Here is a 14,834-nt window from a genome sequence, read left to right as displayed (position 1 = left end):
AGCTGATGCGCTGGTACTGCCTGAACACCAACACGCACGGCTGCCGCCGCATCGTGGTGTCGCGCGGCCGCCTGCGCCGCCTGCTCTGGATCGCGCTGACGCTCAGCGCCGTGGCGCTCATCCTGTGGCAGTGCGCCGAGCTGGTGCTGGGCTACTACAGCGCCTCCGTGTCCGTCACCGTGCGCTTCCAGAAGCTGCGCTTCCCCGCCGTCACCATCTGCAACATCAACCCCTACAAGTGAGTGCGGGCCGCCCGCGCCGCCGGCCCAGGAAGACACGAGCGAGCGGGGCTGGAAGGGGGCTCCCGCACGCAGCTCCTCCTCGGGCCTTGCCTTGCCTTCCCTCCCTCCCTCCCGAACCTCTCTGCCTCTCCTGTCATCCCACGGGTAGACGGGCTAGCCTCTCCTGCACCCACCCCGCGGTCGGGAAAAGGCCTTCCTCTGCCTCCCTGCCTGGCTCGCAACTGGACCAGGTTGGGGGGTCCATGTGATGTCTTTTATTAGACCAACTGAATAGTCGGGGGAAGTCCTTTCTCTTCCTCTCTGCCGAGCTTGTAACTCGGCCAGGTTCTTTGGGTAGATGTGATGTCTTTTATTAGGCGGGCCAGGTTTTTCCAGTAAATGTGATATCTTTTATTAGACTGATAATAGGCAGGAAAAAAGTTCTTTGCAAGCTTTCGGGCACAAACACCCTTCCTCAGGCATAGGGAGCCTCCGCTGCTGCTCGGAGTTCTCCACCTGTAATCGGGGGCTTCATCTGTCCTGCGCCGAGGCGAGCTGGATGGATTGAGTGCTTTTAAATCTTTCTACACCTGCACATCTGTCTCCTGGTCACTTCTCTGCCTTTCCCCCAGCTCCCTCTTCCCAGGAGCGGGGTACTGGGGCAAGACCCCGGGCTCGCTGTCTCAGAGGGACGCAGAAAGGGGCTGTCGGGTTCCCTGCTGCCCATCCGCACCGCCCTCTTGCTTCTCCTTCGCTGTTCTCTCTCCCTTTCCTCGTCTCCCTCAGCCGCTCCAGCTCAGATGCAGCGCTTTTGCCCACTGGCGATTTTGCATCTCAGATTGTTGTCTACCCTGTTCCCCGCCGCCAGCTGCTGTACGTTTTTCCAAGGTGAATCCCTTTGCCATTTCCTACCCATCTTACTCTTCTCTCTAGTCTTCGCAGTTCCTCCTGCTTTAGCAATAAATGTAAGACCCACACTATTTGCTGCTGCTTCTCCTGCTCCTCCAGCTCCGTGACAATGCCTTTAGAGTCCAGATTTTACAACTACTTCCTCCACAGCTCAGCCTAGCTCTGTTCACAATTTTTGTCCGTGATCTTACCACGATCCTGATACTACTCATGCCAGTTCAAAGAATTCCACTGACAACATTTCCCAGCAGTAGACCAGGTACCGTGTCAGTGCTCAGTCTGCCTAGGCAGGGGAGGGAGGAATAGCTGGCTGTCCCCATGCTGAACAGCGGACAGAAAACAGCATTGAGAACTGGAGCAGGAGCTGACACTGGAAGAGCACTGCAAACATCATTTCCTGTCCCCTTCTCCCCAATGCAGGTACAGCGTGATAAAAGAGTACCTGTCTGAGCTGGACAAAGAGACCAGAAGCGCACTGGAGTCTTTATACGGGTTTTCAGAAGGCAAACCCAAGGTCCGCCGGGATGCAGAGGACCGAAATGTGACAGCGTATCAATACCTTGAGAAAGTCCCGCTGCTCCGGTTCGAGGACCTCACTAGGAAAGAAGCCACCGACCTTCACAGTGGGCACAAGCGGAAAATCGAGTCCAACATCTTCCACAAAGGGTCCACAAATATTGGGGATCCACAAAACATGATCGGCTTTCAGCTGGTGAGTGGGCGCGTTGCTGGGCGGGGAGGGCGTATGCTAGAGCCAGCGCCGCACCAAAGTTTGCGGGTGTTGTTTGACCGGCTGACGAGTGCAGCATCCGAGTGGGAGTGAAGCATGGTTTCAGTGAGGCATAAAGGGAACCTTCAGGGCATCTCCCAATCCATCATCCAATCCCTGACACAGGGTGCAACTTAAAATGAGCAAACATCCTTCTGGCTTTTCCTTGAGCATTTCCATTCTGCCAGGTTCCACTCCCTACTGCAACCACTGGGGAGAAAACACCATCTGAAATCTAGCCTCGGTTGCTTCCTTGTTCCTGCCACCCATTACCTTCCCCCCGGAGCACGAAACGGTCACCTCCTAGACCCCCTGTATCAGCTCTACCAGGCAACTGGTTGTGCTTCTGCAGGGCTAAACATACCGATTCTCTGAAGTGCATCCTCCAAGGAAAAGTTACTTGTCACTTACTCTCAGGTGGGCTGCTTTGCTTCCCCATACCTTTCTGGAATGGTTTCCTGTAGGATGCACAGAGCCCTCTTACATGAAGGCTACCACCCTGTATCTTTTAGAAGAGGAACCTCTCTTCCTTGGCTGACACACTCCATACTGCCCCATTCATCTCTTTGCTGCCACTAAACATTTCCTGCGCGAGGAGTATTATAGAGCAATAACCACATTGCAAATGCTTCAATATGATACACCAAATGTTCCCCGCCTGACACTCATTTTCCCTTTTCTAATTATTAGTGTGACCCAAACAACAGCAGCGACTGTGCAGTTTACACATTCAGTTCTGGTGTCAACGCTATTCAAGAATGGTACAAACTGCATTATATGAACATCATGGCACAAATTCCCCTGGAGAGGAAGGTGAATATGGGCTATTCAGCTGATGACCTCCTGCTGACATGTTTCTTTGACGGCCTATCTTGTGACACAAGGTGAGTGCACAAAGATTACTTGCCGGTCTAGCTGCTCGCTTCTAACACTAGATCGTGTGGGAATTACATGTTTGCTATTTGCTATTTGCCAAGTTCAAAGCCCACTGGACATACCCAGTCCAGTGTTTAATTTGCTGGAAATGTAGCTTCCATATAGAAATGTCCTCACAACTCTAATTGCACTAGAAATCTGCAGTAATGATTTCCCTGCAGAATTACACCATGCTTGCAAACTGGAAATGAAACCGACTGCCCTGGCAACCAAACAGAGGCAAAGGAGAAGTGACCCGTTTTCCAAGCTAGAATTAAAAAAAAGTATAATGGAAACAGTGCAGAGAGAGAAAGAGAAACTACAGACTTCAGTCTTCTTTCAGTCTGAATAATGAACGGTAGTTTAATGATGTGATGTTAGTTTGACCTTGCTGTGCTGTTTAATGGTGTTGAATCGGTTCAGCTAAGCGTGCTGTTAAGGTGAAGTGACAGCTGAAGACAACGGCAAGATGCCATTGACTTCAGGAAACCAGGATCTCACCTTACAGCTTGTAGCTGCGGGAGATACAAGAAGGATTTTCTAGTGGTGTCAAGTGGATGCATGTGGTCCCCCATACGGGCACTCCCATTTGGAAGTCAAAGTGGCCTTGAAGCACATCAGATGCTCACGGTGTCTGGGCTACAGAGAGGCAGCCACTTTGACTTCCAAATGAGAGCAGCCACATCGAGGAGTCCATGCACTTCAACTCTGAACCGTCCATTAATTAGTCTTTATTGACCAGATTCCCCACCTAGGCAGGGCCACCATTTGTTAAAACGGTTAAGCCAGGTTTCTGCTCCAGACTTGTGTCAAGGGAGCTGTGTCTGGGGTCACACCTCCTTGCACTCTCCCAACACATAACTGTGCCAACAGACTCCCCTAGTGTAGACACAGGTACTCCAGCACACCCCCTTTTACAAGACGGCTTGGCTTGGCCTGTAGCACGGGCACTCTCCTTTCTGGTCCAAATCGGAGCTTTGCAGGTGCAGCCGCATCTGTGCTAGGAGTGCTTGCCGATGCATTATACTGGTGAAGTGTTGCTGACACAGACGTCGCCTTAGGCAGCAGTACCCCCTACTGCTTGTGCTTCTCACACAGGACATTTTGTCACTATAACTATTTTGGGGGGAGGAAGGGTGGTTATATCTTGATAAGACACGAATATGCATGGGGTTACGTAAATGAGAAGATTCAAACTTGCCCTTCGTATCAGAAGTTGAGTCATGCCAGTTCCAAAATCCATTAAGCACTTGCTGTTAGGGCTGTGCAAACACTTGCTTTTCCACTTCAGTAACCAAGCCATTAAAAAAAAAGTTTCAGTTTAAATCAAAACTGAAGTGTAAATGCTGGGATTTCTCTTGGCATTAGGAGCACGATCACTTTGCTTTCTCTTCCCCAAAGCAAAGCAAAAGAACCTGAGCACCAGGCTTAGGCATCACTCAATGTGCTGCCGCCACTGCCCTCCTTTTACCAGAGTCAGCAGCGAAGGCATTCGCCCAGGCTGGGATTGCAGTCCCTCCTCTGCCTTGAATGAGCATCACCCCTCTCCCAGGGAAATGCCCCAGCTGCCACAAAACACCATGTTCAAGGGAAAGGTTTGCTGTTAACGCCTCCGTTGATGCTGTTTCACTTTGTATAAAAATACTTAAATATTTGCTAGACTGGAACCTATACATCCCACCTGCCAGGTGAGAGCCTGAGCCGCCAGGCTAGACAGTCACTCTCACCCTGTGCTGCTAGCTCAATGAACATTATAGTATTTTATACAAAGTGAAACGGTCTCCAGCAGAGGAACTGAGGGAGACTTACTCCCTCAGAAATACCCTGTAACCTGGTGTCGTGGGATTCCCCTGGCAGGGGCGAAGTAACAGAGTCAAACCCTGCAAGCAGAGGGTGGAATTGAACCCAGGGCTCCCATATCCCATGTGGAAGCCCCAAACACTGGATGCAAGATGAGCAGCAGCCCTGGCACAACCAACTCCTCTTTTTTTAATCTAGCCCTGGGGGAACAGAGGGGGTGGGAAAAAAACACAACTCAGCTGAAACAATTTATTGAGTCCAGGACACATTTACACATAGGGTCAAGATGACCAAAACCAGATTTTCCAGGGGGGAAAACACCCCACGGTCTAGTCCTGCTTGCTCTCCAACATCACCAGAGTTTAGATGCTCAGGCTGGAGAAAGGGCGAGACATTTGCATTGCCACAGGCAGTTAGATTGCAGAACGCAGCATGAACAGCGTCTCTGGTCTCTTTTAGAAACTTCACTCCGTTCTATCACCCGCTGCACGGCAACTGCTACACCTTCAACAGTGGAGAGAATGGGACGATCCTGAGCACCTCCACTGGAGGCAGCGAGTACGGTAAGGGAACCGTGGTAGTAGAAGGCAGGTTGTTCAGTAAAACGTTGATCGTTCTGGTTGTGGGGGGAGGGCAGCCGACACGGGCATGAGATGTGTAACCTGACTGGCCGGGTTCAAACAAGTTCTTCTCCAGGCTACCGCCAAAGAATAAAGAGGTGGCATCATTGCATCACCAGCATGTTCCATCTGAAATCATTCCTCCCTGTTATATAACTTTTAATGGGTATTCAGTAACCACCTCGACTGGTACTGTTGTTACTCGTGCTGGATGCTGTCAGAAGCTGATAATAGCTGCAGCTGTGCTTGGCCTGGCATTAATACACCCAACTGGTATCTTAACAATTGCACTTAATGACTGCACTGCTCTCCCTGCCTCGTCCCTGGAGAAAGAGCTCTAGCTTATAGGATCATAGAGATCACGATATCCTAGACTAAGTATGCCATTGCTCTGTTCTGCAGGATTACAGGTTGTCCTTTACATAGAGGAAGCAGACTACAATCCCTTCTTGGTGACATCAACTGGGGCCAAGATCATCATCCACGACCAAAATGAATATCCCTTCATTGAAGATATCGGCACAGAGATCGAGACGGCGACTGCCACCTCCATAGGGATGCATTTTGTGAGTGACTACGATCTTGCTCCCCGGGCATGCAGCTTTCAGATACCAATGCCACGTGTAAGAGACAGGCCCAAATGAATGTGGCATAGCCACAAGTGTCAGCACAGAGGTAGAGAGGTGCATTTACACCCTGGGTCTGGAGATCTGATACTCGAGGCCAGAGGGGAATAACCAGCATTTATATGCACTGGCAGTTTTCTGAACCCTGCCTTATTGCTCACACAGGATGGTTGGAGAGCCAGCCCTCCAGGAGTCCCACACCCACCAGGGTTCTGTGCGCACCCCACCATGGATTGCTTAAGGACTTGGTTTTCTATAGCAAAAAATCTAGCCCCCATCAGACAGTAGCACACACCCTTTGCTGTAGCACAGTACAGACACAGCTGTGGCTGAGGCAGGTTTGAGCTAGGCAGAGCAGATGTGTCGGACTGTGTTATAGCCAGGTCCAAACAGCACAAGCCATGCATGGCTGCTTTGGTGGGGTAGACGGGTCCTGCGCTCGCTTATCATCTCGCTCTCCTGGCCGTGAAGACCCTTCTGGGTGCTGCCTTTGCACCGACACGAGCATTTAGCCAGGGTGGGGGGCATCAGTGCAGTGCTAGAGGATGCCAGAAGTGCAAACCAAGCCTTGTGACCCAAGGGGTTTCTGCTGAGCTGCTGGGAAAACAACGCTGAGTAATACAAACTTTCCCAGCACCTGGATGGGCAGTGAAGTCAGGATTGTTAGGCTGGCTGTATCAGAAACACCAGCTAAACTGCTCGTTTGGCGTGGCTGGGTGTGCCACATCCCAAACCTCCCTGCATTAGAAAGGACAGCAGGAGTCAGGCTGACTGTTTCAAATGTGCTATCAGCCAGCTGTGTGGAGAGCCCACACCAGCTATCTACTTTAAAAAAGCAGGAGAAAGCCATGTTTATATTGCCTTTCAGAGGAGGAGGAGGAGGATTCAATGAGGCTAGTGGGTTTTAGGGTGGAGCCAAGCTTGGGCCATCAGCAGCAGGGTGTTTACATCTGTAGATGCTCAGGGCCTGTCTGCATTACAGGCTGGCTGGTGGCCCTGGGACAGATAGCAGGAGGCTTTCTGCTACCCCTCTTCTTATACCACTTCCCTGGGGGGAGCAGGAGTCCTCTTCTGCCAGCACAGCCAGTCACACCCCTGCCCAACACAGTCTACATTACAAGTTCTCTGGCTTATCGCCCTCCAAACCCAGCCTTGGGTCCACGGCCCTGTTTGCTGCCTACCAGATAAGACCTCCCATCTGTGCGAATCACTAGTAAAGCTCTACCAGGACAGCTAGTTATCGCTGAAAGGCATTGTTCACCTGGCATTCCCCAAAGCTAGTGCTGGGCATCTGTTGGCATCAGCAGCCCCTAGTCAGGACATGGCACTCAGCAAAAAAACAATGGTCATTCAGACAGAAAAAACTGAGGCCATGCAAGCCTGAGATTCTTCCCAGTAACTGATACAAAATAGATGCAAAAACATTCTGAATCTTTAGATGATTAACATCGTGGCACCCTAAAAAAAGATCATCTCATGCAGTAGAAAGCATTAGGGGGAAGCACATTTGTCAGGTAGGACTAAAGAGATTTGGCTCCCATGGATGGCCCGGCTGCATCCAGGAATGGTCTCTCACATGGAAGCGTGGGCTTCTAGACACACAGCAGATGCACATGCGTTTCTGTTGGCACACAGAAGTACGCCAACAGAACAGTTAGAACCCAAACAGAAGGCAACTGCAGCTCTTACTAAAGCTACTGAGCTGCATCACACACAAGGCAGTCTCCTGTCATCGCAGCCAGAGTTATTAGGCATCAGTATTTCTGTCATAAAAGCGCTGTGCATGATACTTGCATGCAAAAATGATAGTGCCTAACAAAAAAACGTATCCTCAGTTGTCTTGCTTTCATAGTCGAGCCCCTTTGGCAGGTCCACAACAACAGGCCCATTGCAGAACTAGTGGATAATTTAAACAGCATGCAGGTAGGGGGAAGGGCAGGCCAAGGTCTGAGCACGTGCTGCTGAACTATGGCCTTCCTTGTGGTTCAGAAACATATTCTTGGATGTTATATAACAGTTACCATAGGTGAGACAGGCCAGCAGGCAGTGGAAGGATCAGTGGACGCAAGAGATTTGGGGAGGTAAGCGAGATGCTTAGGTGCACCTGAGGCTCATCTCAGAAGCTGCCAAACACTTTTAACTTCTATGGACCCGTCACTATAGAGCCCTTGATTCCAGGTAGAGAGGACAACATAGGAGAAGGCATGAATGGCTAAGGGGGTGAAGAACTGAGACAGCTTCTAGAGGTTTTAACCATAGTTAGGGTAAGAAAACCAAGCCAAACCCCCTGGAAGCTGTGGTAAGGTCCCTGCACCATGCATTTCCTTGTGACAGGACATAAGATTTTCCTAGCGGTGCTGTGTGCCCCTCCAGTCACTTGTGACCTAGCCAGCAAAGCCACGTGTTACGGACATCCCAGACCCACTGCCACAGCCCCAGAGCCAAGGCAAGGAAGGGATCTTTCCCATCTGGGCTTCATTCCCAGCCCAGCGGTTGTTGGTCCATCAACCCACTCTCCTCCACAGGCAAGCTGGCACCCCCCTCCCCCTGGCCCGGATTACCAATCACCCTCCAGGTCCACACTAGGTGAGACCTTGCCTGCAGCAAGGACCAAAAGTTTCTGCTCTCTCCCACCCAGCTGATCAGGGTCTCATCTTTAGCCTCTTCTCCCAGGCCTCAGGTGCAGCAGGTGGGGCTGATTGTGCTGACAGCGGTTTATTAACCCTGTCCAGCCTGGTGGGGCTTGCACACCCCATCACCAAGACAAGACCTGTTTAAAGTCAATGACCAGTACAGTCCAGATGTCGCACACAAGCAGATTTGTCAATATTTCTGACCTAGACATGGACTCAGTGGCATAACTGCATTAGGAACGTGGCCTGTAATCCAGGAGGGTACATCCCGTTGGTACAGGTGGGCAGAGTTCCCTATAAAAATGACACGCGACTATTACAAATCCACTGCCATGTCGAGGACCTGCCTGAAGAGCCCAGCACTGACCGTGAGAGGCTTGGATTTCAGAGTGTGCCTGAGGACATTACAGAAGCTATGCTGCTCTTTCATAATTTGGGGATTATACCTGCCAGGTTTCTAAACAGGCAGCTTCTGTGGTAAGCACAGCTAGTTGTACAGATGTAGGAAGCAGAAGGAAGATGCAGCGTCTCACTGGTCCCATAATTTAGTTACGTGGGTTTTGCCCAATCACTGCTGTGTCAGTACATCCAGCCATAATCCTTTGCAGTGCCCAGGTACCAGGCTCGCTGGCATCTTCACCAGCAAAGTTAAACAAAGGAAAGCCTCACCTCTGATACTACACTGTGCCAGCATCCACCCTCACACATCCGTAACACCTGTAGAGATGGCTGTAGAGATGGGACAGCTACAGCCTTACCCATTTGGCAAGTTATTAAGAGGCCCCAGAATATTTCAGTGAAGCAACGAAAGGCAAATCACAGTTCAGACCTGCCCCATCCTTGTTTCAGTTTGAACGGCAATCCCTGGGTATCAGCAAAGTGGTACTCGGTGGTCTCTGTCCTTCAGCTCATTTGTGCTCTCTCAAATCAACATCTGCTCTTCTCTGGGTTTCAGACACAGTCTCGCAAGCTCAGTGAACCATACAGCGACTGCACAGAGACTGGCGCGGATATAAATGTGGAAAACCTCTACAACAAGACCTACTCTCTCCAGGTAAGGCTCTGTTACATTTGATTTGTCAAGTATTTGGGCGTGACATGTATAAACAGCTCTGCAGCACTCTACCGTGATACCCCAAGACCTGCAATGGCTTTAGCATAGGATAAAGTGTCTTGGATCATTGCTGTCAAGTATGAGAGTACTTTGTAAGTCAGGACTATTCCCAAGCAGGTGAAGGTTGAAGTTGCCTTGGGGATTTTTGTCAGATAAAGAAAGAATGAACTCATCAGGCGCTTTTCTGGGACTGCTGGACTAGCGAATCCCAGCTGAGCAAATGGTGAAGCTTATTAGCCCTTGAAGCCAGAAATTGTGACCTGTAGGACTCCAGAAATAACTGATACCATCTAATCAGTGTCTGACTAGCAGGATGCTTGCTGATTTAATTTTCCATTAATTTTGCATAGCTTCTTTAATTGGTTCCTCCTCGAGGGTGCCAGTCATTCTGCACTGCAAGGGCTATAATTCCAATTGCTCTTGTATTACCTGCTGCTTGTAAATCCAGAGCCAAGGGGCTAATTTTCATTTTAATGACTATTAACAATGCAGCCTCCTGTGATGGGGGGACAGACAGGGTCAGACAGACGGCCCCTGGGCTCCCAGTAGGATTAGTTCACTACAGCATGGACCCCCGCGCACAGTGGGAAGCTCGGTGCCTACCTACAGAAAATTCGACGTGCTGTAGTCAGCAATGCCCCTGAAACAGAGCAGCAAGTCTGCTAGTCCTGGGAAATGCCATTTGCTAAACAGGCATCAGCAGAAACGGGCAGAATCTGCTGACATTTTCTGCTGACCTCCGCTCCCTTGCTGCCTGCTCTCAGACTCCAACGCAGGGCAGCTCGAGGGTGGGTGGCTCAAGACGCGTGCGGAAGACTTTGAAGGCAGGGGAGGAAATAAGGGTAACACCGAGGCTGCCCGCAACAAGAGAAAGCGTCTTTATTTCTGGCCCAGCTTTTCTCTGCTGCTCAGCTCCCCCCCGTGTCATTGTTTTAGACGCAGCCAGCAGCGGGCCCGGTCAGCCGGTACGATGGGGTTTCTGCCCTCGGTTACTCTCAACACGCCGAGGGGGGATAGAGAATCAGGGTCTGGATCCTGTGGCTGCCGCAGCTCCAACCTTGTGTGCATGGAGCAGGAAGGGAGTTGCCCAGTTGTCGACTCCTGGAAACTCAGCGGTGGGATTTTTTTCCCCCCTTACAGATTTGCCTTCACTCCTGCTTCCAGAAGGCCATGGTGGATCACTGCGGCTGTGCCCAGTATGCCCAGCCCTTGCCTGCTGGGGCCGAGTACTGCAACTACAAGAAACATCCCAGCTGGAGTAAGTTCTTAAGAGCATGAGCAACCCACCCACACAGGCTCCTTTCCAGCCCAGCTGCAGCCAGCAAATGCCCCTGACAGGCACATCCCAGCTCAGCAGACCCCCACACAAGCCCTCGGAGCAGTAGGAAACAGCAAGCTGCCTCAGACTTACACAGGCTACACTGATTATCCTTTTATTGCTGAGCCTGGAAGCTCATGCCCAGCTTGTCCCTGAACCTCGCTAAGGGCTTATTAATAATTGGTATTACAGTAGCATTCAGAGGCCCCACCTGAGTTTGAGGTTGGTTGTGCAAGGAAAGTATTGGAGCAGAGACCCAAAGGGGCCTGAGGGGACCTGCCCGAGGTCACACAGATGAGGCAGTAAGGCCAAGGTAGATCTTCAATCTAAGCCCCTTCCCAGCAGTCCCCCCACGGCCAGTCTTCCTCGTGTCCTCCTGAGACTCTGACCCTGGGCTCTCTTTCCAGTGTACTGCTACTATAAGTTGCACGAGAAGTTTGTGAAGGAGCAGTTGGACTGTCAGCAGAAGTGCAAAGAAGCCTGCAGGTATGTCCCACCACAAACCAGGCAGGAAATATAAAACTTCCGCGGGCAAGAATTCAGACTTGTGGCTCACACAATGCTTCTTCTCTTCCTAGCTTTAAGGAGTGGGCGCTCACCACCAGCATAGCCCAGTGGCCATCCACCGCTTCAGAGGTAAGCCCCAGTTGTGCTCAGCTGTGATGCCGTGAGGGTAATAGGGGCTGCTTCCAGCATGGCCAGCGTTGTCTTGTGCCTCACACCCCGAGAGCTCTGCCAGGCTGGCACGCTCTCTTCCGGCCAGGGCTGCTAATGGTGCCGTTCCACATCCTCCAGAGGTTCGCAGCCCCCTCCAGGATGGTGGGAACAGCCTAGATTTTGCATGGTGGGGAGGCAGGTTACATAGAGAGAATGGCAAGTCAGAATGAAAGGGGAGGGAAGAAGCCTTGCAGCCCCCACAGTGCCAGGTAGACCCTGGGGTGCAGCCTCTGAAGTGAGGCACCTTTACACCTTTAGAGCAGCCCCGTGGTGCTTCTACCTGCAGTGCACAAGGCCTCCAGGCCCAGCGGCAAGGACAATATTCCCACCCAGACAGCTGCCCGCCTGAACTGCCACCTTGCCCTTGGGTCCTGGCTGCCCCTCGCACCAGGCATTCTGGTCCGACCGGGAATCCCGATCCGAATGAAGCAGGCATGAGGTGGGCTCTCGCCCCTGGGGCCACCACTCCGGTGTTCACGGCTGCTGCTTTGTGCTCTTATTTTCTCAGGACTGGATGCTCCGGGTCCTCTCTTGGGACAAAGGGCAGAAAATCAACAAGATGTTAAAGAAGTAAGTTTCTCCCTGGGTGTTCTTAGCCTGTGTCTCCAGCTCAGATACAATCTCTGCAGCCCTAATGACAGCAATTGGAAAAATAGTTCTCTTGGACTGGCCTGGCCCTACTTGTCCAACTGGTTATTTAAATAATTTTTCAGCGCGTCTCATGTTATAGTTTTACTAACGCCTGGATCTGCTCCCTCCTCTCCCTTTTCAGAACGGACCTCGCAAACCTGATGGTGTTTTACAAAGACCTGAACAAGAGATTCATTTCTGAGAATCCTGCCAACAGCGTAAGTACGACTCAGTTCAGCGCTGGTGGAAGCTGCTCCAAAGCCCCAAGATGTGCCTGGCACAGGCAGTGGCAGGACAAGGGTTCCCACGAGGTGCCTTCCATTGTGCCCGCCATCCTGCCCTTTGGCAACTGCCCCCAGGCTTGTGAGGGCGTTCAGTCCGAGCCGCAGAGCAGTGGGGCTGGAAGGGACCTCCAGAAGTCACCTAGTCCAACCACTGCCTGAGGCAGAACCATCTCGTGCAGTCTCCAAAACCCATTCAGTCCTTGTCCTCCTTGACATGGGCACCTCTCTGCTATCAGCTGCCCCAAAACAAGGCTTAAGAGACATTTCCATGTAAATACTGGCTTCTATGTCTGGAGCAAGAGTGGAGTTGTCAGGAAATAGAGACTGGCCCACGCTGTTGTGCCCTCCCTTAGCGATCAGTTTTCCCTCTCGGGCAGGCAGCCCTCGTTGTCTGGCCTGCTGTGCCCTCTGTGACCACCCCTGCTGCTGTTCCCGGCGAGCTCCAAATAACCTTGTGCTCCCTCCTACTCCAGATTGTCATTCTGCTTTCCAACTTCGGGGGCCAGCTGGGCCTGTGGATGAGCTGCTCCGTGGTGTGTGTCATTGAGATTGTCGAGGTTTTCTTCATTGACTCTCTCTCCATCATCATGCGGCGCCGCTGGCAGAAGACAAAGAAATGGTGGAATTCCCGAAAGGCCAAGCAGAGCCAGGCGCCTGCCCCGGGGACCGGTCCAGGCAAGCAAGGCCACGACAACCCTGCGTGCATCGACGAGGACTTGCCCACCTTTAACACTGCCCTTCGCTTGCCACTGCCCCAGGAAAATCACTTGCCCAGGACTCCCCCACCCAACTACAGCACTTTACGGCTAGACACCACATTTACAGAACAGCTGCCTGACACACTAGAGACCGAGAGCCGCTGAGGCAGTATTGATCTCCTCGTGTCGGTGCCAAAGACAGTGGGCGTGTGCCCCAGGAGCCACGGGCATGCATCTGGGGGTTTGCCCTTGGGGGCGGATGGTGTTTGGACTCCAAAGTGGGAGATTTGGAGCTTTCTGGTAAAAGCATCCCTGAGCAAGCACCAGGCACGAGGGCTTGGCCGGAGGGCACGGCAGGCCTGGCATCTCCAGCAGCAAAGAGCTTGTGTTTTCACGAAGACAATGACAAACATTGCGGACAAGCTGCACATCGGTCACCCATCTGGTGCTAATGCTGTGACTGCTCGCGGCTCCGCATCGGCATCCCGGTGCACGGGCCAGGCCAGGCCTTAGGGGAGGCCAGAGTCCGTTGCTGGGAGAGAGGGAGGGTTGGGAGGAGAGTGACATCCACCCAGATGCCCCGTGCTGCGAGGGGAAAGGAAAACGTGGCGTTAATCTGTAACCCCTTCCACTCAAGGCCTTACTGGCAGCGTGGCTCCTGGTCCAGGGTGGAGAACTTTAAAGCCAAAAGAACCACTCCCAGAGCCAGTTATTACCCCACTGGGATAAGGGAGCTGAAGTCAGTCCCAAAACGGTCCTTTCCAGTGTCCGAAAGCAAAGGCAGAACAACGAGTCTTGTCTCTACAAGGGGAGGCCTGTCTTCACACAGCCCAGCCAGCTGCTCCTGTACCCACAGGATCTCATGTGAGCTGTGCAGGCGCTGGGAACCCTTGGAGCCCCCTTCTCACAGTCATTTCAGTCATGGCCCAAGACCCCTGGCCTGAGACCGCCATTCAAATATCGCCCCAGCGCTAGCGCGGTCTATTCCAACACCCAGAGCGTGGCACGTCGCCAGGGCTGGGAGGGAGAAGAAATCCCCTCCCCCAGGGCAGTGGTAACAAATCCCCCGTCCCCGTCCCCGTCCCCATCCCCAGCAGTTAGTACAGCCACTGCTCTGACATCCCTGCAGCCAGGTGTGACGGGAAGAGCAGACAGAAGATGCACTGATCCTAGTATCCTCTGTTCCCAAATTCCAGCTGTGGCCCCCCCACTGCAGAAAGGAAGTGGACACATTGGAGAGAGTCCAGCCGAGGGCAATGACAGTGGTTTGGGGCTGGGGGACAGGACTGGTGAGGAAAGGCTGAGGGAACTGGACTGATTGAGTCTGGAGAAGAGAAGACGGAGGGGGATTGAATAGCAGCCTTCACCTCCCTGCCAGGGGCTGCAAAGAGGATGGAGCTGGGCTGGTCTCAGTGGGGGCAGATGACAGGACAAGGAGCAATGGGCTCAAGCTGCAGCAAGAGAAATTGAGGTTGGATATTAGGAAAAGCTCTCTCATGAGGAGGGTAGTAAAGCACTGGAACAGGCTGCCCAGAGGGGTGGTGCAGTCTCCACCCTTGGAGGTGTTGAAGACCCGGGTA

General features: G+C 52.3%; 1 protein-coding gene across 1 annotated transcript in view; it reads left to right on the top strand.

Moving 5' to 3' along the window:
* SCNN1G (sodium channel epithelial 1 gamma subunit) overlaps positions 1-14,563 on the top strand; it is a 37,413-nt gene extending 22,850 nt beyond the window's left edge. Inside the window, exons 3-14 of the mRNA XM_006027158.2 lie at positions 3-238; positions 1,551-1,842; positions 2,590-2,783; positions 5,074-5,177; positions 5,637-5,800; positions 9,449-9,547; positions 10,748-10,865; positions 11,333-11,411; positions 11,504-11,561; positions 12,151-12,212; positions 12,415-12,490; positions 13,030-14,563. Of these exons, the coding sequence (XP_006027220.1) occupies positions 3-238; positions 1,551-1,842; positions 2,590-2,783; positions 5,074-5,177; positions 5,637-5,800; positions 9,449-9,547; positions 10,748-10,865; positions 11,333-11,411; positions 11,504-11,561; positions 12,151-12,212; positions 12,415-12,490; positions 13,030-13,419 (1,872 nt within the window). The 3' untranslated portion in view covers positions 13,420-14,563. The remainder of the gene's footprint in view (positions 1-2; positions 239-1,550; positions 1,843-2,589; positions 2,784-5,073; positions 5,178-5,636; positions 5,801-9,448; positions 9,548-10,747; positions 10,866-11,332; positions 11,412-11,503; positions 11,562-12,150; positions 12,213-12,414; positions 12,491-13,029) is intronic.
* Positions 14,564-14,834: the final 271 nt, after the last annotated feature.

Source organism: Alligator sinensis, unplaced genomic scaffold, assembly GCF_000455745.1.
Source record: "Alligator sinensis unplaced genomic scaffold, ASM45574v1 scaffold1164_1, whole genome shotgun sequence".
Lineage (NCBI taxonomy): Eukaryota > Metazoa > Chordata > Crocodylia > Alligatoridae > Alligator > Alligator sinensis.
The sequence above is the reverse complement of the archived record's forward strand: the minus strand, read 5'-3'. Positions and strand labels throughout refer to the sequence as shown.